The 22,500-nt window shown below is 45.2% G+C and overlaps 1 protein-coding gene across 1 annotated transcript in view; it reads right to left on the reverse strand.

Annotated features, from left to right (window-relative positions):
* Positions 1-22,500, reverse strand: part of stx1b (syntaxin 1B) — a 36,023-nt gene that overhangs the window by 9,324 nt on the left and 4,199 nt on the right. The window contains exons 2-3 of the mRNA XM_046835393.1: positions 7,031-7,105; positions 3,371-3,470 (exon numbers count right to left, since the gene is read on the reverse strand). Coding sequence (XP_046691349.1) covers positions 3,371-3,470; positions 7,031-7,105 — 175 coding nt within the window. The remainder of the gene's footprint in view (positions 1-3,370; positions 3,471-7,030; positions 7,106-22,500) is intronic.

Here is a 22,500-nt window from a genome sequence, read left to right on the forward strand (position 1 = left end):
CTGGGGGACTCTGGTGAAGGAAAAACTCCCTTAGATGATATAAGAAACCTTGAGAGGAACCAGACTCAAAAGCAGAACCTCATCCTCATTTGGGTGACATCAAGAGTGTGATTATAGTCTTTAAACACTACAGAACACTGGAGAGTGAGAACTAACATGAGCACTGGAGTGTGTGATTATGACTGATGATCTTTCTACAGTCTTCTACAGTCAGTTGATGTTATGGAACTAGGAGCTACTGAGCAACTCATAAAATAGCTCAATATCTGAGATCATCACAGATCCAACACCAGCTTCTCCATGCCAGAGCCTTTAAACACTCAAAGAGGTCCAGTGTCCAAACTGTACATGAAGTGGAGTCAAAATGGTACTGGTACATCTCAAGATGGTTCAGGATGTTTCTGGGCTCGGCATCTACCTACATCAGTACCTGACTTTACTAACACTTTTGTAGCTAAATGAATCTCCACATGGACACTCCAACATCTAAATATCCAACATCTTCTTCAAAAGTATTGGGACAGTTAGAACTGTTCTTTTGACTTTATTTAATACTGAAGATCTTGAGGAGTTTAAAGTGGAAGATAAAGATAAAGATGATGGATCAGAATTTCAGATGAATTCCCTGATGTTTCCATCTGGACGTGTTTAACACTTCAGAACCTTCTGTTTTTTAGACCAAGGGTCTCAGTAATAACTTCATATATATTGGTGTTTCTCTCTTGCTGGTAATAACTGTGATGTGAAGTGTTTTATGGAGGTTCTTCCTTCAGTCTCCTTTTCATGAGATAAAACACTGCTCAGTTGGGTGAAGGTCTGCTGATGGACATTGCTCAGTGTAAAACTTTTCCCCTGATGAAGTTCTGTGGTGTGATGGAGGTGTGTTTTGGGTCTTCTCCAGCTGCATTAGGAAGTTCCCCCTGATTTGAATGGACGCATTTCATTATCAGTAAAGATCAGTGCGCCTGTTTCAGAAGAAGCCATGCAAGTCCAAGTTATGATACCACTACCTTCACCCAGCAGCTCGTGTGTTCTGAATCATTAGCTTCATTTTGGTAGAGTCTCAAATTGGTTCCAAAAATTTTGTGGATCATCTCTGTAATTTATTTCCTGTCTGGTCTTCTGATTCTTACTGCTGATTAGAGGTTTCTTTCACGAGGTATCACCTCCATATTTCTGTCTTTCAGCCCTTCACCGCTGCCCTGTGGGGGTTGTTGGTGATGTCACTGACTATTGTTTGGGGTTTTTTTTGGTTCTCACAGTGTTCCTGTCTTCAGCTGCTGCTGATGCTACTTGGCTGATCTGTTTCATGTGTGGCTGTTCAGGATGTTCCAGATTGGTGTAATATCTCCAGTGTGTGTGTGTGTGTGTGTGTGTGTGTGTGTGTGTGTGTGTGTGTAATGGTTCTGATGGATCTTCTCTCTTATCTCAGTATCTGAATGGTTTGCGTTTCTCCTATACACAACTCTCTGGTCTTCATTTTTTCCTTCTTAAGAAAAACACAGTCTTCACAGAAGAAACCCAGGACTCACTCCAAGATATCTTTCAGAGATCTGAAGTGTTGAAGTGATCAGACTAACAGAACTCTCCTGGGTCAGAGCCGAGGTGTTGAACATATTCAGATAGAAATATCAGGAAATGGAGCTGGAATTCCAATCCCTCATCTTCCGATCTCAAACCTAAACGTATTCAGAGTTTCATAAAAAAATAACAGAACTGGTTTTACTGATCCAATACTATTAGAGGAGACTGTAGAAGCTTTTTATTAAACTCTTACAGGATGTTTGTTGTTTACACCAAACTGTGTAAATCCTGATCCATAAATTTGTGTGTGTGTGTGTGTGTGTGTGTGTGTGTGTGTGTGTGTGTGTGTGTGTGTGTGTTTATAATGATGGTGTCACTCACTCTGTATCCTTCATGCAGCATGCAGCAAAAAGGAAAAGGAAAAAAGAGGAAGAAAAAATAGGGAAACAAAAAATAAAGTATAAAAATAAAATGAAGCAGAATCATGCAGTGAGTCAGTGCTGTAAGTGTGCAGTTCCAGCCCACTGAAGATCTACTGAAGATCTACTGAAGATCTACACAACACCATCAAACACACAGTGAAATGAATCAATAAAACTGAGGAAGGAGAAACTCCGTTTAGGACGTGTTTCCGTCCTCTCACACGCCCCTTTATCTTCATCACTTCATAGCAGGTGGTATGGAAAGGTTTGGAGACTTCTGGTGCTGTTCTGACCATGTGTGTTTCCACGTCTGCGATTTCATCACAGACAGCAAGTTAGAACACACCAGACATTAGCATTGACGTACGTTACGCGTTCAACCACCCAAAAATGTCGAACAGTCTGCAACTCGTGCATGATGATCGTTAGAGAACGATTCACAAGATCTCACTTCCACACCCACACTACTCGCCAGATTTGGCTCCCGCAGATTTCACTCTCTTCCTGAAGATAAAGATGAAGTTCAGAGCTTGCCGTTCTGACACCGTTGAGGAGATCCGGCATGAATTGCAGAAGGTGCTCAAGTTCATGTTCCAGAAGAACACTGGAAGCTCTCTATTGCTGTGCAAGTGATCGTGTTGAAACATAGATAAATAAAGAACTTTCTTGTAAACAGAGGCTGAGGAACAGAGTCTCCAAACCCTTAGTTTCCACCTCACAGTCAGCTCAATAAATATTTGGACATACAGAATCATGAAGCAAGTTCTCAGTCATAGTAAATACCCTAACCCTAAACCCTAACCCATTACCACAAGATCACCATCAGGAAAGTCTCAGGATCAGGATTCCATTTTTCTAAAAACCTTTAAAGTTCTGGAAGAACATCCTACAGATGAAGAAGGAGAAGAAAAGGAACTGCTCATGATCTTAAGCAGACCAGTTGGTGTTTTGACCCAGGCATGTACGGCTACCAGTGAAACTGGTCCTCTTGTATTTACTGATGATGTTGGTGAGGAGAAGAGCTGAAGGAGATATGAAGTGTACAAAAGCTTCAACAGATCTACACGCTACACTTGGACCATGAGTTGAGGTGTGCTTCAAAAGCTTCCCATGGCTTGTAAAGGTAAAGAAGTGGAATCTTTTGCAGTTTCTGTGGGGAAATGTTTTTTTAGGACACAAGAACAACAATAACTGCTTCGATTTCCAAATATTTATGGACCTGACTGTGCATGTTCATGAGGGTGCCAATAATTTCAGTCACATTAAATGGAGAATCAGTTCAGTAGAAGACAGGCAGATGGTTCAGGATTGCTCCTCAGAGACGTGTTCATGCTGCCTTGTGTTCGGGGTCGTGTTTATAAACGCTCACTACCAAGGCGTTAGAGTGTGTGGTGTATCTCAGCGTGATGAGCAGAAGAACTTACTCTCATCAGGATTCGGAGCTGCCAGTATGGCGCTGTGCTGTTTCTTCACCTGCTCCACGTCCTCCGACAGCTTCTCAATGCAGCCGCGGATCTCCTCCACCTGTACACACACACACACACACACACACACACACACACACACACGCGCACACACACACACACACACACACACAGACGCACACACACATACAGGGAAAGAGAGTTCACTGAGAACAACACACTACACAACTCAACACACCACACAACGACTCAACATACTGTACAACTCAACACACCGCACAACTCAACACACTACACAACTCAACACACACAACTCAACATACTGTACAACTCAACACACCGCACAACTCAACACACCGCACAACTCAACACACCGCACAACTCAACACACTACACAACTCAACACACCGCACAACTCAACACACTACACAACTCAACATACTGTACAACACAACACACTACACAACTCAACACACTACACAACTCAACACACCGCACAACTCAACACACCACACAACTCTACATACTGTACAACACAACACACTACACAACTCAACACACACAACTCAACATACTGTACAACTCAACATACTGTACAACTCAACACACCGCACACCTCAACATACTGTACAACTCAACACACTACACAACTCAACATACTGTACAACTCAACACACTACACAACTCAACACCAAACAACTCAACACACTATACAACTCAACAAACCACACAACAACTCAACACAATAGACAACTCAACACACCGCACAACTCAACACACCGCACAACTCAACACACTACACAACTCAACACACCGCACAACTCAACACACTACACAACTCAACATACTGTACAACACAACACACTACACAACTCAACACACTACACAACTCAACACACCGCACAACTCAACACACCACACAACTCTACATACTGTACAACACAACACACTACACAACTCAACACGCCGCACAGCTCAACATACTGTACAACTCAACATACTGTACAACTCAACACACCGCACAGCTCAACATACTGTACAACTCAACACACTACACAACTCAACATACTGTACAACTCAACACACTACACAACTCAACACACCAAACAACTCAACACACTATACAACTCAACAAACCACACAACAACTCAACACAATAGACAACTCAACAAACCACATAACTTAACACACCACACAACTCAACATACTGTACAACACACCACACCACACTACACAACTCAAAACACAACACAACTCAACACACTACACAACTCAACACACCACACTACAACTCAACACACTACACAAATCAACACAACACACAACTCAACACACCACACAACTCAACATACTGTACAACTCAACACACTACACAACTCAACATACTGTACAACTCACACACTACACAACTCAACACACCAAACAACTCAACACACTATACAACTCAACAAATCACACAACAACTCAACACAATAGACAACTCAACAAACCACATAACTTAACACACCACACAACTCAACATACTGTACAACACACCACACCACACTACACAACTCAACACACAACACAACTCAACACACTACACAACTCAACACACCACACTACAACTCAACACACTACACAAATCAACACAACACACAACTCAACACCACACAACTCAACATACTGTACAACTCAACACACTACAACTCAACATACTGTACAACTCAACACACTACACAACTCAACACACCAAACAACTCAACACACTATACAACTCAACAAATCACACAACAACTCAACACAATAGACAACTCAACAAACCACATAACTTAACACACCACACAACTCAACATACTGTACAACACACCACACCACACTACACAACTCAACACACAACACAACTCAACACACTACACAACTCAACACCACACAACAACTCAACACACTACACAAATCAACACAACACACAACTCAACACCACACAACTCAACATACTGTACAACTCAACACACTACACAACTAAACACACCACACAACAACTCAACACACAGCACAACTCAACACACCGAACAACATAAAACACTACACAACTCAACACGACACAACAACTTAACACACTACACAACTCAAAACACCACACAACTCAACATACTGTACAACTCAACACACTACACAACTCCACACACCACACAACAACTCAACACACTGCACAACTCAACACACTACACAACTCAACACACGACGCAACAACTCAACACACTGCACAACTCAACACACCACAGAATTCAACATACTGTAAAACTCAACACACTACACAACTCAACACACCACACAACAACTCAACACACCACAACTCAACATACTGTACAACTCAACACACCACACTACACAACTCAACACACCACACTACACAACTCAACACACTACACAACTCAACATACTGTACAACTCAACACACTACACAACTCAACACAAGACGCAACAACTCAACACACTACACAACAACTCAACAGACCGCATAACTCAACATACTGTACAACTCAACACACTATACAACTCAACACACCGCACAACTCAACACACTATACAACTCAACACACCGCACAACTCAACACACTACACAATTCAACACACCACACATTGACACCGACACACACACACACACACACACACACACACACACACACACACACACACACACACCTGCATCCCTCTGTGTGTTGATGTTAAAACTTTAGTGATAAATTTCCAAAACACTCCCCCAGTTAAACTCCCACAATGCACCGGGGCAGACTCAGTGCTCACAGTGTATCGAACAGATTACCCATAATGCTCTGTGGTGTCTGTGGGGAACAGAAGTAGGACACTGTGGTGTTTCTTTCCAGACTGCAGCACGGCTTCCTTTATCCCTCCCTCCATCTATCTGTCCATCCCTCTGTCCCTCCCTCCCACCCTCCCTCCATCTATCTGTCCATCCCTCTATCCCTCCCTCCATCTATCTGTCCATCCCTCTGTCCCTCCCTCCCACCCTCCTCCATCTATCTGTCCATCCCTCTATCCTCCCTCCATCTATCTGTCCATCCTCTGTCCCTCCCTCCCACCCTCCCTCCATCTATCTGTCCATCCCTCTATCCCTCCCTCCATCTATCTGTCCATCCCTCTGTCCCTTCCTCCTCCATCCATCCCTCTATCCTCGGTCCTCCCACCTCCCTCCATCACTCCCTCCATCCATCGCTCCATCCTCTGTACCTCTCCCACCCTTCCTCCATCCATCTCTCCATCTTTCCATCTTTCCATCAATCTGTCCCTCCCACCCTTCCTCCATCCATCTCTCCATCTTTCCATCCTCTGTCCCTCCCTCCCAGCCCCATCTTTCGATCTCTATATCGCTCTTTCTCTCACTTCCACCCTCCCTCCATCCATCTCTCCATCCCTCTGTCCCTCCCACCTCCCTTCATCCATCTCTTCATCCATCTCCATCCTCGATCCCTCCCTCCACCCATCTCCTCATTCATCTCTCCATCCCTCTGTCCTTCCACCCTCCCTCTATCCATCTCTCCATATCTCTGTTCCTCCCTCCCTCCATTCATCTCTCCATCCCTCTGTCCCTTCCTTCCACCTGCCTACCATCCTTCCTTCCATCTCTCCCTGCAACATCTCTATCTGTCTATTCTTTACCTGCTCGAAGAACTCATCCATGAAGTTCCCTCGGTCGATGTGAACGACTTCTTCATCATCATCACTGTCCTTAGCCTGCAAACACAAACATCAGCAGTTACACACTGATCTGCACACACACACACACACACACACACAAACACACACTTTAGTAAAGACTGCTCAGTAAACACAGGAAGGGAAACTCGTTTACATGAAGGACATGAAATCACAAGCTGCTGCTCCTCACATGCTGACCGGAAAAAATGGGCCACTGATACAAACATCCCATGTAGAGAGACTGCGTGAGTGTGATATAAATAACTCTGAGTGAGTGTGTGTGTGTGTGTGTGTGTGTGTGTGTGTGTGTGTGTGTGTGTGTGTGTGTGTGTGTGAGTGTGTGTGTGTGTGTGGGTTGGTGTGTCTCACATATGGCTGTGTGGGGAGACAGGAGACACTCACCTATATTATAGGTTTCTTCATTTTTCTGTCTTTAACACAGGACACAAATAAAACCGTCTGATTCTTCAGCCAATCAAATTCCTTTCTAGCAGTCACATGACACACAGCTATCTATACAACCAAAAAACGAATAAACCACAACCTGATCATTAATCCCACGTTGATAGATCATGTGACTGGACAAGTCAAGCGGCTTTTATTGTCATTTCTACTATACACAGTTGTACACAGTACACAGTAAAAACGAGACAAGGTTCCTCCTGAACCCTGGTGCTACACTAAACACCACAGAGCTACAACACACAACATACAGCTACATAAAGTACAGACAGACAGACAACACAAGACAATACACATAACACAAGAGAGTACACTCTGAATTTACAGTAGTGTGTAAAGAGGATTATAAACACTAGAACTGAGAGTAAATATAAACAAACACAATGCAGCGCAGAAAACAGCAGCAGCAGCATGTAAACAGTGTAATACTGTAAAGTTTAAATTATAATTCAGAAATGATGGTGGAATGGATTGAGATGAGTAATGAGTGTGTGTTAAATTCAGATTGTACAGTTCGGTAACACACAAGTGTTTAATGTTCATGTTTTGTTAAAGTGGATAAACACTGCTCATTTCTATTCATTATAATTCTTTTATTATATTACAATCATTTTTATCTTTTTTTTATCACACATTATTAGTTAATTCTTTCTCTGTTAAAACACAACTTAATGAAGTTACGAGATTCCCAGATAGAAATAGATGGAATCGTAGTGTGTGTGTGTGTGTGTGTGTGTGTGTGTGTGTGTGTGTGTGTGTGTGTGTGTGTGTGTGTGGTATGACTGATCATCAGTGTCCTCACTTTCACTTCCTCATGTATCAATGTTTATCTGCTGCTGAATAATGAATGAGCTTTATTGCTCTCTTACTCGGTCAGACCACACACGCGCACGCACGCACACACACACACACACACACACACACACACACACACACACACACACACACACACACACACACACACACACACACTTCAGCGGTTTAGTCCTCATACAGTATGTATATGAGTGCCCTGTCCATTAGAGGGCATGTCCTGAGAGGTGAAGGGCTAAAGCTAAAAAAAAAAAAACTAAAGCTGTGCTCAGCTCACTGACAGGACATGACTTTGCCCCAGAAATAAAGTAGACCAGACACACACACACACGTGTGTGTGTACCATGCCTGGGGGTAAATGTAAGTGTAAGCACAATGTTGGTGTGAGGAGTACAGTGTGAGTACAGTGTGAGAAGTACAGTGTGATTAAAGTATGAGTGTAAGGGGTACATTGTGAGTACAGTGTGAGTGTGAGGAGTACAGTGTGAGTGTGAGGAGTACAGTGTGAGTACAGTGTGAGGTACAGTGAGTATGATAAGTACAGTGGAGTACAGTGTGAGTGTAAGGAGTGTAGAGTGAGTTGTACAGTGTGGGTGTGAGGAAAACAGTCTGAGGAGTACAGCGTGAGTGTGAGGAGTATAATGTGAGTACAGTGTGAGTGTGAGGAGTACAGTGTGAGGAGTACAGTGAGTGTGATAAGTACAGTGTAGTACAGTGTGAGTGTGAGGAGTACAGTGTGAGTACAGTGTGAGGAGTACAGTGAGTGTGATAAGTACAGTGGAGTACAGTGTGAGGAGTACAGTGTCAGGAGTACAATGAGTGTGATAAGTACAGTGGAGTACTGTGTGAGTATGAGGAGTACAGTGTAAGTAATACAGTGTGAGTGTGAGGAGAACAGTCTGAGGAGTACAGTGTGAGTGTGAGGAGTACAGTGTGAGTACAGTGTGAGTGTGGAGGAGTACAGTGTGAGGAGTATAGTGTGAGTGTGAGGAGAACAGTCTGAGGAGTACAGTGTGAGTGTGAGGAGTACAGTGGAGTACAGTGTGAGTGTGAGAAGTACAGTGTGAGGAGTACAATTAGTGTGATAAGTACAGTGGAGTACAGTGTGAGTGTGAGGAGTACAGTGTTAGGAATACAGTGTGAGTGTGAGGAGTACAGTGTGAGGAGTACAGTGTGAGTGTGAGGAGTACAGTGTGAGTACAGTGTGAGTGTGAGGAGTACAGTGTGAGGAGTACAGTGTGAGTGTGAGGAGAACAGTCTGAGGAGTACAGTGTGAGTGTGAGGAGTACAGTGTAAGTACAGTGTGAGTGTGAGGAGTACAGTGTGAGTACAGTGTGAGTGTGAGGAGTACAGTGTGAGTGTGAGGAGTACAGTGTGAGTACAGTGTGAGTGTGAGGAGTACAGTCTGAGGAGTACAGTGTGAGTGTGAGGAGTACAGTGTGAGTACAGTGTGAGTGTGAGGAGTACAGTGTGAGTACAGTGTAAGTGTGAGGTGTACAGTGAGTGTGATAAGTACAGTGGAGTACAGTGTGAGTGTAAGGAGTGTAGAGTGAGGAGTACAGTGTGGGTGTGAGGAAAACAGTCTGAGGAGTACAGCATGAGTGTGAGGAGTATAATATGAGTACAGTGTGAGTGTGAGGAGTACAGTGTGAGGAGTACAGTGAGTGTGATAAGTACAGTGTAGTACAGTGTGAGTGTGAGGAGTACAGTGTGAGTACAGTGTGAGTGTGAGGAGTACAGTGTGAGGAGTACAGTGAGTGTGATAAGTACAGTGGAGTACAGTGTGAGGAGTACAGTGTCAGGAGTACAATGAGTACAGTGGAGTACTGTGTGAGTATGAGGAGTACAGTGTAAGTAATACAGTGTGAGTGTGAGGAGAACAGTCTGAGGAGTACAGTGTGAGTGTGAGGAGTACAGTGTGAGTACAGTGTGAGTGTGAGGAGTACAGTGTGAGGCGTATAGTGTGAGTGTGAGGAGAACAGTCTGAGGAGTACAGTGTGAGTGTGAGGAGTACAGTGGAGTACAGTGTGAGTGTGAGGAGTACAGTGTGAGGAGTACAATTAGTGTGATAAGTACAGTGGAGTACAGTGTGAGTGTGAGGAGTACAGTGTTAGGAATACAGTGTGAGTGTGAGGAGGACAGTCTGAGGAGTACAGTGTGAGTGTGAGGAGTACAGTGTGAGTACAGTGTGAGTGTGAGGAGTACAGTGTGAGTGTGAGGAGAACAGTCTGAGGAGTACAGTGTGAGTGTGAGGAGTACAGTGTAAGTACAGTGTGAGTGTGAGGAGTACAGTGTGAGTACAGTGTGAGTGTGAGGAGTACAGTGTGAGTGTGAGGAATACAGTGTGAGTACAGTGTGAGTGTGAGGAGTACAGTCTGAGGAGTACAGTGTGAGTGTGAGGAGTACAGTGTGAGTACAGTGTGAGTGTGAGGAGTACAGTGTAAGGAGTACAGTGAGTGATAAGTACAGTGGATTACAGTGTGAGTGTGAGGAATACAGTGTAAGGAGTACAGTACTTACAGATTAGTACAGTGTGAGTGTGATCTTGAATGATGGTGATCAGAGATCGCTTACACTTTTGGTGAAATCAGATGGTATTTAAACAGCAGTTTAATAGCGTAGGTAATTACATTTCTACAGGCTCAGTGTGAAGAGAACTCACAGGACTGAGAAAAACAATTGTGCAGCCTAAAGAAAATCACTTATCAGTGAGTATCATCAGGAAAAAAGCTTCAATTTCTTAGCAAGTATAAAGATGGGACTCTGGAACAATAGAGAAGGTCATGTGGTCTGAGGAGTTCAGATTTACCCTGCTCCAGAGAATACAGTACAAGCCTTTGGATGGCTGTGTTATGATCTGGGGTTGCTTCAGATGGAAAGGTCTGGGTTCAGCAACATTATGTGCCCCAAATTTAGGGCTACTGACTACCTGAATCTACTGAATGGCCAAGTGTTTCCATCAACTGATTTTTTCTTCCATTAAGGCATGAGCATTCTCCAAGATGACGATGCCAGGATTCATGTGGCTCAATACATGAAAGAGAGTCCAGAGCTTAACCCCACTGAGAAACATGAGATGTGGTGTATATGAGAATACAAGATCTTGGCAAGAAATACATGAAGCTCTGGGTGGAAATGAGTGTTGTGACATTGCATGAAATTGTGGAAACCAAACCATGGAGAATTCCTGCCATAAGCAAAGCTAAAGGGATGCAAACAAGTATTGCATTGTGTTACTTTTTTTTGACAGGCAGTGTGTGTGTGTGTGTGTGTGTGTGTGTGTGTGTGTGTGTGTGTGTGTGTGTGTGTGTGTGTGTGTGTGTGTGTGTGTGTGTGTGTTTGTGTGTATGTAGAGAAAAATAGTATCGGTGTATCGGTGTAGCGCTGTACATGAAGTCCCTGTAAACAAGGCATTATTATTAATGTGTGTTGTGTGTGTGACCTGCTGCTGTGTCTGTGATGTAATAAAATATCCGTATTATATTCATATTTAATAATAACACACTGCTGAGTTCATGTGTATAAATCAGGATTTATAGTTTTACTTTATGGTTGTGTCTGATGTGTGTGAGATGAACAGTGCTGCTTTACATAAACCAGGGCTCAGATTACACACCTCAGACCATCTGTCAGCTGCACGCGCGCACACACACACACACACACACACACACACACACACACACACAGAGTGTATGGTAACTGTGTGACCTTAATGTAAGCAGTGGAGGTAAACACGAGGCTCTTTTTAGTCAGTGAAACGGAGTGTATTGTTTCTGGTAGGTGGAGTCAGTACACGGATGAACTGGTGAAGGGAATTATGGGATTGCTTCATTCAAAACATGCTAAAACCTAAACTAGCATTACATTTACATGTACATTTACAGCATGTAGCAGACGTCCGTGTCCAGAGCAACGTACAAAAGTGCTTTGAGTCTCATTAATGAATAAATCTACACTGTACACTGGATTACACACTTAATATAAATCACAACACAACTCTTTTTACAAAGCAAACGTGGAAAGTGCTAGTTGAAGTATTTCAGGAAGATGAAGGTCTTCAACCATCACTTGATGATAGTCAGGGACTCCACTGTTCAGACATCTAGGGGAAGTTCATTCCACCACCTCGGTGCCAGAACAGAGAAGAGCCTTGAAGTGTACTTACCTCTCATTCTGAGAGAAGGTGGTACCAGTGGAGCAGTGCTGGAGGATCTCAGACAGCGTGGTGCAGTGCGAGATGTGATGAGGTCACTGAGGTATGATGGTGCTGGTCCATTTTTGAATCTGATATGTGCAGCTACTGGAAGCCAGTGGAGGAGCAGCAGTGGGGTGGTGTGGGAGAACTTGGGCAGATTGAACACAAGTCATGCAGCTGCGTTTTGGATCATTTGCAGTGGATGAATAGCGTTCAGGGGAAGACCTGCCAGCAGAGAGCTGCAGTAGTCCAGTCTCAAAATCACAAGAGTCTGAACAAGAACATGGGCAGCCTGTGTGGCAGAAATGATCGAATCCTTTGGATGTTGTAGAGAAGAAATTCGACAAGAACGAGACACATTAGCAACATGTGGGAAGAAGTACAGTTTATTGTCCATAGTTACCCCGAGGTTATGAGCAGTGGAGAGCAGAGGGTCATGAAGTGTTATTAGGAGATCTTGACCTGGAGATAATTCACCTGGAGATGGCCAGCAGTTCTGTTTTGCTGGGGTTGAGTTTTAATTGATGAGCACTAATCCATGAAGATGTGTCCCTCAAGCATGCCAATAACCAGTGAATATACAGAACAGCGAGTGTTCGAGGAAGATGACTATTATAGCAGTTTTGTGTATATTATTATTTTCAGTAGTGTAGTTTATTCAGTAATTAAGCACTGCAGGTCGTGTATTTCACCTTGTGGCCTTCAGTGATGTTCTACCCTAACCAATCCATCTCTTAATACCATCATTAAAACCTTTTCTGACCATTCAATCAATGGATGTGAAAATGCTGATGTTAATAGACGCCTGCTAGAGGGCCTCAGTGCTGCCAACTTAAAATCTGATTGGATACAGAAACAGCATTCAAGCAACATGGACTTGAATCGAACAAAAGCCAGTCCTGTTTGTTTCTGAAGGCATGACGGCAACATATGAGGTGGAGCCAGAAATCTGATTTGATACAAATTCTGATGTAAATTACGCTTGGTGGCGTGTGTGTGTGTGTGTGTGTGTGTATGTATGCATGTGTTTGTGTGTGTGTCTGTGTGTCTGGGTATCTCTGTGTGTGTGTGTGTGTGTGTGTGTGTGTGTGTGTGTGTGTGTGTGTGTGTGTGTGTGTGTGTGTGTGTGTGTGTGTGTGTGTGTGTGTGTGTGTGTGTGTGTATGTATGTGTGTGTGTGTCTGTGTGTGTGTTGTGTGTGTGTGTGTGTGTGTGTGTGTGTGTGTGTGTATGTGTGTCTGTGTGTGTGTGTGTGTGTGTATGTGTCTGTGTGTGTGTGTGTGTGTGTGTGTGTGTGTATATGTGTGTGTGTGTGTGTGTGTGTGTGTGTGTGTGTGTGTGTCTGTGTCTGTGTGTGTTTGTATGTATGTGTGTGTGTGTGTGTGTGTGTGTGTGTATGTGTGTGTGTGTGTGTGTGTGTGTGTGTGTGTGTGTGTGTGTGTGTGTGTGTGTGTATGTGTGTGTGTGTGTGTATGTATGTATGTGTGTGTGTGTATGTGTGTGTGTGTGTAGTGTCTGTGTGTGTGTGTGTGTGTGTTGTGTGTGTGTGTGTGTGTGTGTGTGTCTGTGTGTCTGGGTATCTCTGTGTGTGTGTGTGTGTGTGTGTGTGTGTGTGTGTGTGTGTGTGTGTGTGTGTGTATGTGTGTGTGTGTGTGTGTGTGTGTGTGTGTGTGTGTGTGTGTGTGTCTGTGTCTGTGTGTGTGTATGTATGTATGTGTGTGTGTGTGTGTGTGTGTATGTGTCTGTGTGTCTGTGTGTGTGTGTGTGTGTGTGTGTGTGTGTGTATGTATGTATGTGTGTGTGTGTGTGTGTATGTGTCTGTGTGTGTGTGTTGTGTGTGTGTGTAGTGTGTCTGTGTGTGTGTGTGTGTGTATGTATGTGTGTGTGTGTGTGTGTGTGTGTGTGTGTGTGTGTGTGTGTGTGTGTGTGTGTGTGTGTGTGCATGCACGTAGGTGTTTTTATCCTACAGTAATTATTGTTCTCAGTAGCTGCCTGAGAGATTTGTAGCTGAATTTAGATGATTGTGTTTTTTGTCCTCGTTTGCTCTGATGTTCGTCACACATTTCCTATTAAACAACATCATGAGGATAGATTTCTAATATCAGTGTCTATACACAGGTTAATATTGTGTACACAGCAGTGTATGAACTCCTATTGAATCAGCAGCTAAATGGAGGTCAGTGTGTGAGCGTGATGATCTGAAGTGACATTAACTTCGTCTGTGGCCCGTATTCAGAGTCAGGTTAAGAGTGCAGTGAGGAGCTAATACTCAACATAACACACACACACACACACACACACACACACACACACACACACACACACACAAGGAGGTGGAGTTTGTATAAAACAGAAGCAGGATCTGGTTAAACGGAGGTGCAGGTTTTCTGTGTGTTACAGTCTACAGACTGATAGTTACCAGTTCCAGAAGAACGTTAGGTCAAACTTTCCTTCACACCACCAGCATGTTATCTTCATCAACACATAAACACACATACTGACTACTTTATAAAGTCAATAAATAAGAATTCAACATGAATAATAGCTCCTGCATCTCCATCTCACACATATCACAATCCCATCTCCATTTCATGTCTTTCATCACTTTCACATCTCCACTCGAGTGTGCATGAGCTCGTTCTCCACAGAGAACCTATAAAACACAGTGATTGCTGGATCGAGTGCTATTCTATTCACTGTGCTGCTGAACGAAGACTTTTGAAATGAAAGCAGTGATTTGTGTGAGAAAATAAAGGTAGCCTCCACTCTTCTGGGAAGATGTTCCACTACATTTTGTGGAGATTCATTCAGGGGTGTTAGGGTGTTAGTAAAGTCAGGTACTGATGTAGGTAAGAAGATGAGGAGGCCTGGGGTGCAGTCAGTGTTCACATTCATCCAAAGTGTTCAATAGGGTTGGAATTCTGTAGCGGGAGATCTTCCACATCTTCCAAATTATTGACATCAGATCTCCATGGAGCTGGCTTTGTGCACACGCATTGTCATGCTGTGAACAGGTTTGGATCTTCTGGTTCAAATGAAGGGAATATTTCATGCTCCTGCATCCAAAAACCTCTAAAACAATTGTCTCTCTAACATTGTACAGTTTGGAGAAGAACCACGTATGATTGGAATAATCAAGTGTCCCAATACGTTTGCCCATGCAGTGTGTGTGCGTGATGTACGAGGCTCTAGTTGTTTATGCATGATGAGAAAATCTGTTGCTTCTACTCAAGACATCAACATCTATTTCAAATAACGTCAATATTTTTAAGGGCTGAAGGTCCCCCAAGGATTATTAATATATCACATATATACCAGAGTGAGGGTTTCCATCACTCTATCTGTGAAGATGAAGATGATGATGATGATGATGTGTGTGGAGAGTAGTGTGGATGTTCTCCCTGATGTGGGCTGACGGTTATTTTAGTACTCGGCTTCACATCGTTCATGGTATTTGTGTTTTGTTTTCTGCATCTTGGAGCGGAGATCAATAAAGTACCTTCAGAATGACTAAGCACAATTACAGTGCATTAGAGACGAGTTAACCCTCTGCCCCGGCCACCTCCTAACGTTCTACTGCAATACCACCGCATCACTCCTTCCTACAGCATTCCCTCCACCCACACACTCACACCTCCACCCACACACTCTCACACCTCCACCCACACACTCTCACACCTCCACCCACACACTCACACCTCCTCCCACACACACTTATACTTCCACCCACACACACCTCACACCTCCTCCCACACACACTCACACCTCCACCCACACACTCACACCTCCTCCCACACACTCACACCTCCACCCACACACTCACACCTCCACCCACACACTCACACCTCCACCCACACTCCACCTCCTCCACACACACTTATACTTCCACCCACACACTCACACCTCCTCCCACACACACTCACACCTCCACCCACACACTCACACCTCCTCCACACACTCTCACACCTCCACCCACACTCACACCTCCACCCACACACTCTCACCTCCACCCACACACACACCTCCACCCACACTCCACCTCCACCCACACTCACACCTCCACCCACACCTCCTCCCACACTCCACCTCCACCACACACTCACACCTCCTCCCACCTCCACCCACCTCCACCCACCTCACACCTCCACCCACACCTCACACCTCCACCCACACACTCACACCTCCACCACACACTCTCACACCTCCACCCACCTCCACCTCCACCTCCACCTCCACCACACACCTCACACCTCCACACACTCTCACCTCCACCCACACACTCTCACCTCCACCCACCTCACACCTCCACCCACACACACCTCCACCCACACTCACCTCCTCCCACCTCCACCCACCTCACACCTCCACCTCCACCCACACTCTCACACCTCCACCCACACTCACACCTCCACCCACACTCACACCTCCACCCACACACCTCACACCTCCACACACTCACACCTCCACCACACACTCACACCTCCACCCACACACTCACACCTCCACCCACACACCTCACACCTCCACCTCACACCTCCACCACACACTCTCACACCTCCACCCACACTCACCTCCACCACACTCCACCTCCACCCACCTCACACCTCCACCCACACACTCTCACACCTCCACCCACACACTCACACCTCCACCAACACACTCACACCTCCACCCACACACACTCACACCTCCTCCCACACACACCTCACACCTCCACCTCACACCTCACACCTCCACCCACACACTCACACCTCCACCCACACACTCACACCTCCTCCACACACTCACACCTCCACCTCCTCCACACACACACCTCCACCCACACACCTCACACCTCCACCCACCTCACACCTCCTCCACCTCCACCCACACTCACACCTCCACCCACACACACTCACACCTCCACCCACACACTCACACCTCCACCCACACTCCACCCACACCTCACACCTCCACCCACACACTCACACACCTCCACCCACACACACTCACACACCTCCACCCACACTCCACACCTCCACCCACACACTCACACCTCACCCACACACTCACACCTCCACCCACACACTCACACCTCCACCCACACACACTCACACCTCCACCCACACACTCACACCTCCACACACACTCCACCTCCTCCCAGACACACTCACACCTCCACCCACACACTCACACCTCCTCCCACACACCTCACACCTCCACCCACACTCCACCTCCTCCCACACCTCCACCCACACTCACCTCCACCAACACACTCTCACACCTTCACCCACACACTCTCACACCTTCACCCACACCTCACACCTCCACCCCACCCACTCACACCTCCACCCACACTCTTACACCTCCTCTCACACCTCCACACACACTCACACCTCCATCCCCACCCACTCACACCTCCACCCACACACTCTTACACCTCCTCTCACACCTCCACCCACACACTCACCTCCACCCACACCTCACACCTCCACCCACACAAACTCACACCTCCTCTCACACCTCCACCCACACATACTTACACCTCCACCCATAGACTGTCACACCTCCTCTCACACCTCCACCCACTCACACTTCCACCCACACACTCTCACCTCCACTCACAACTCCACCCACACTCTCACACCTCCTCACACCTCCACCCACACACTCTTCGCCTCCTCTCACACCTCCACCCACACACCTCCACCTCCACCCACTCACACCTCCACCCACACTCACCTCCATCCACACACTCACACCTCCATCCACCTCACACCTCCACCCACTCCCACCTCCTCTCACACCTCCACCCACACACTCTTATGCCTCCTCTCACACCTCCACCCACACACTCACCTCCACCCACACCTCACACCTCCACCCACACAAACTCACACCTCCTCTCACCTCCACCCACACATACTTACACCTCCACCCATAGACTGTCACACCTCCTCTCACACCTCCACCCACTCACACTTCCACCCACACACTCTCACCTCCACTCACAACTCCACCCACACTCTCACACCTCCTCACACCTCCACCCACACACTCTTCGCCTCCTCTCACACCTCCACCCACACACCTCCACCTCCACCCACTCACACCTCCACCCACACTCACCTCCATCCACACACTCACACCTCCATCCACCTCACACCTCCACCCACTCCCACCTCCTCTCACACCTCCACCCACACACTCTTATGCCTCCTCTCACACCTCCACCCACACACTCACATCTCCACCCACCAACACCTCCACCCACACACGCTCACACCTCCATCCACACACTCACACCTCCACCCACTCACACCTCCTCACACACCTCCACCCACACACTCTCACACCTTCACCCACACCATTTCACAACTCCACCCACACACTCTCACCTCCACCCACCTCCACCTCCACCCACACACCACACCTCCACCCACACACTCTCACACCTCCTCTCACCTCCACTCACACCTCCACCCACATAGTTTCACACCTCCACCCACACACGCTCACCTCCATCCACACACTCACACACCTCCACCCACACTCACACCTCCACCACACACACTCACACCTCACCCACACACACACTCACAAATCCACACTCCACCTCCACCCACACACTCACATCTCCACCCACACTCTCACACCTCCTCTCACACCTTTACCCACGCAGTCTCACACCTTCACCCACACCATCACACACCTATACTCACACCTCCACCCACACACTCTCAAACCTTCACCCACACCATCTCACACCTCCACCCACACACTCTCACACCTTCACCCACAACATCACACACCTCCACTCACACAAAAACTAAAATCTCAAATTTGAACTCAACAGTTTTCCACGGATCTACTGTCTATTCCTTGTGTTTCTGGGCCCAAGCAAGTCTCTTCTGCTTGTTGTTCTGAAGTAATGTTTTTTTTGTTGTTGCTGCAATTTCACCGTGAAAGCCTGAATCACACAGTGTCCTATGAACAGTAGATGTTGAAATATTTCTGCTACTTGAACTCTGAGAAGCATTTATGCAAATTGGTGGTGTCTGAAACTGGTAATTCTAATAAACTTATCCTCTGCAGCAGAGGTAGCTCTTGGTCTTCTTTTCCTGTGATGGTCCTTATCATAGAGTTTGATGGTTTTAGAGACTGAACTTGGGAACACATTTAAAATTCTTGAGATGTTTCAGATTCACTGACCTTCATTTCTTTAAGTAATGATGGATCTTTTCTCTTTACTTAATGTTAAATGTTTCTTGCTTTAATATGGATTTGTACAGTAGTTGTAGCAGCACTAATAGTGATATTGTACTCAAACGTTCCTCTGCACAACACAACTGATGCTCTAAAGCTCATTAAGAAGTTAAGAAATGTCACAAATTAACTCTTGATAAAACACACATGTGACCTGAAACCAATTCCAGGTGACACCTTGTGATTCTGATGAGAAAATGCCAGGAGTTTCTGAGCAGCAATCAACGCTACAATTTTAAATAGAAAACATATTCTGGGTTCTTTAACGTGTTTCTGTTTACTACAGAATTCCAGACATGTTCTTTCATAGTTCTTTAATATTAATGTAAAAATACAAAAAAAAAAAACACACAAAAGGAGAACAAGTGTCCAAACTACTGTATTTACATGGACTCCACATTCATGCAGGTGTTGTGACAGTGAGCAAATAAAAAACCTGAGGTTTCCAGTATTCCAGCAAAAAAAAGAAAAGGTTTTCAAAAGTGAAATTAAACTGTTCACTGATTCGCAGAGAAAACAAATGCTTCAGTAAGTTTCAAATGTTACACCTGAGATCAGATTGTGGCATAACTAAGAACCCATGAAGCTCCACAGCTTTGGACCAAGTACATATGTGTTTTGACCACCTGCTCCTGCTAGCTAAGCTAGCTAGCTAACATTGCTAATTTTAGAGATGCGCATAACAGAAAGCGGTTGTCATGGTAACTTTAAAATATACAGTGCCAGGATTAATAAATCAGAAAAGAGAAAATGAGTGAGAATGTAATTCGAAACCTATGTGACTAATGTAAGCGAGTGTACTAGCATTACGCTAATCAGCAGAATTTAGCATTAAACTAGCTACACATTGTAGAGATGCTCCTCAGGTATGAACATTCAGTGTGATGAGCTGTGAGATTTACACTTCCATTACTTGTTAGCTATATTAGCATCATAGCTTTAGACCCCAGATCCTGTATGTATTCCCAAATCAGATACATTTGTGGTGAAAATAATGAAGGATTCCTTTTTCATTCTTTAAAAGATAATAAATAATATTAATAAGAAAATAGAAATAAATGGATGTGGTGGTAAAGGGAGGTAATAGCGTACAGTGGAGTTCAGCGGAGGCAGTGGTGATGGTGGACCGCGGTTTCAAACCACCGCAGCAGTTTTAAATTTAGTAAAACAGTCCGCCGGTGGCTGTGTGTGACCTTACACACCCGTCTCTCTCCTTCACACACACACACACACACACACACACACACACACACACACACACACACACACACACACACTGACTGATGAGTAAACACAGCTCCATGACAGAGCACATTATTCTAATAATCAGTACAAACTAAATGTGGCACTAACGAGGGTCCCTGGGTGGGGCGCATTCTCAGACGGGCCTCAGGTGGTGATCAGTTCTCTACAACAGTAGTTACTGTATGGTTTCCATAGTAACAGTGTGTATAGCACATGCTGCTCTGAGCATAAACTGATTATCATTAATGTGGTGGTGTTTATTTTAAAGAAAGGAGATGTTTGTGTGAGATCTATGGAAGGAGTCTCCAGTGTCAGGGGTCATGAGGGACGCTGTGACACATCATGACGGTTTCTCAGGAACGCTGCTGATTGTGCATGTAGAATATGTATTCTATATAGAAGAAAACACAGAGGTTCTTGTTCATATCGTTACCATGGCGATTATTATTTTCCGCTGACACACGGTGTTATTCCTTCTATAGAAATAAATATAAATATAAAAGAAAATATTCGTCCATCCATCTGTCCATCTATCCATTTACTCAGTCATCCATCTGTTCATCTATCCGTCCTGCATCTTCACATTCCAGCTTCATTTTCACACAACACTTAGCTTTTTTAGGTCAAAGTCCTGAGACACAGATGATGGTTACAGGAGCCAGAGGAATGAGTGATGTTTAGATGTTTGGAGGAATGAGTGATGTTTAGATGTTTGGAGGAATGAGTGATAGTGATGTTTAGATGTTTGGAGGAATGAGTGATGTTTAGATGTTTGGAGGAATGAGTGATGTTTAGATGTTTGGAGGAATGAATGATGTTTAGATGTTTGGAGGAATGAGTGATGTTTAGATGTTTGGAGGAATGAGTGATAGTGATGTTTAGATGTTTGGAGGAATGAGTGATGTTTAGATGTTTGGAGGAATGAGTGATGTTTACATGTTTGGAGGAATGAGTGATGTTCTGTTGTTCAGAGAAACTAGTAGAATAATGTGTGCATTTAAAAGTGCTGATGTTACAAATGGCAAAGCTGAAGGTGGACTCTGTAACCTTCATCACCAATCTGCAGCAGCTGTCAGGAGATGTGGGGAGGGAAGAAGTTAAAGGTGGGAGGGATATATGAGGGAGGGGTGGGTTTTATAGGGGAGGAGTTTAGGGGGTTGTGAGGATGGAAGGAGTTTATGGGGAGGGTGGGTTTTATAGGGGAGGAGTTTATGGGGAGGGTTTGTGAGGATGGAAGGCGTTTATGGGGAGGTGGGTTTTATAGGGGAGGAGTTTATAAAGGGAGGGTTTGTGAGGGATGGAAGGAGTTTATGGGGAGGGTGGGTTTTATAGGGGAGGAGTTTATGGGGAGGGTTTGTGAGGGATGGAAGGCGTTTATGGGGAGGGGTGGGATTTATAGGGGGAGGAGTTTATGGGGGGGGGGGGTTGGTGTTGCACAATTACCTCTGCAGCTGTACTGTCAAAAAAGCAGG

The sequence above is a fragment of the Silurus meridionalis genome, chromosome 22, assembly GCF_014805685.1.
Source record: "Silurus meridionalis isolate SWU-2019-XX chromosome 22, ASM1480568v1, whole genome shotgun sequence".
NCBI classification, from domain to species: domain Eukaryota; kingdom Metazoa; phylum Chordata; class Actinopteri; order Siluriformes; family Siluridae; genus Silurus; species Silurus meridionalis.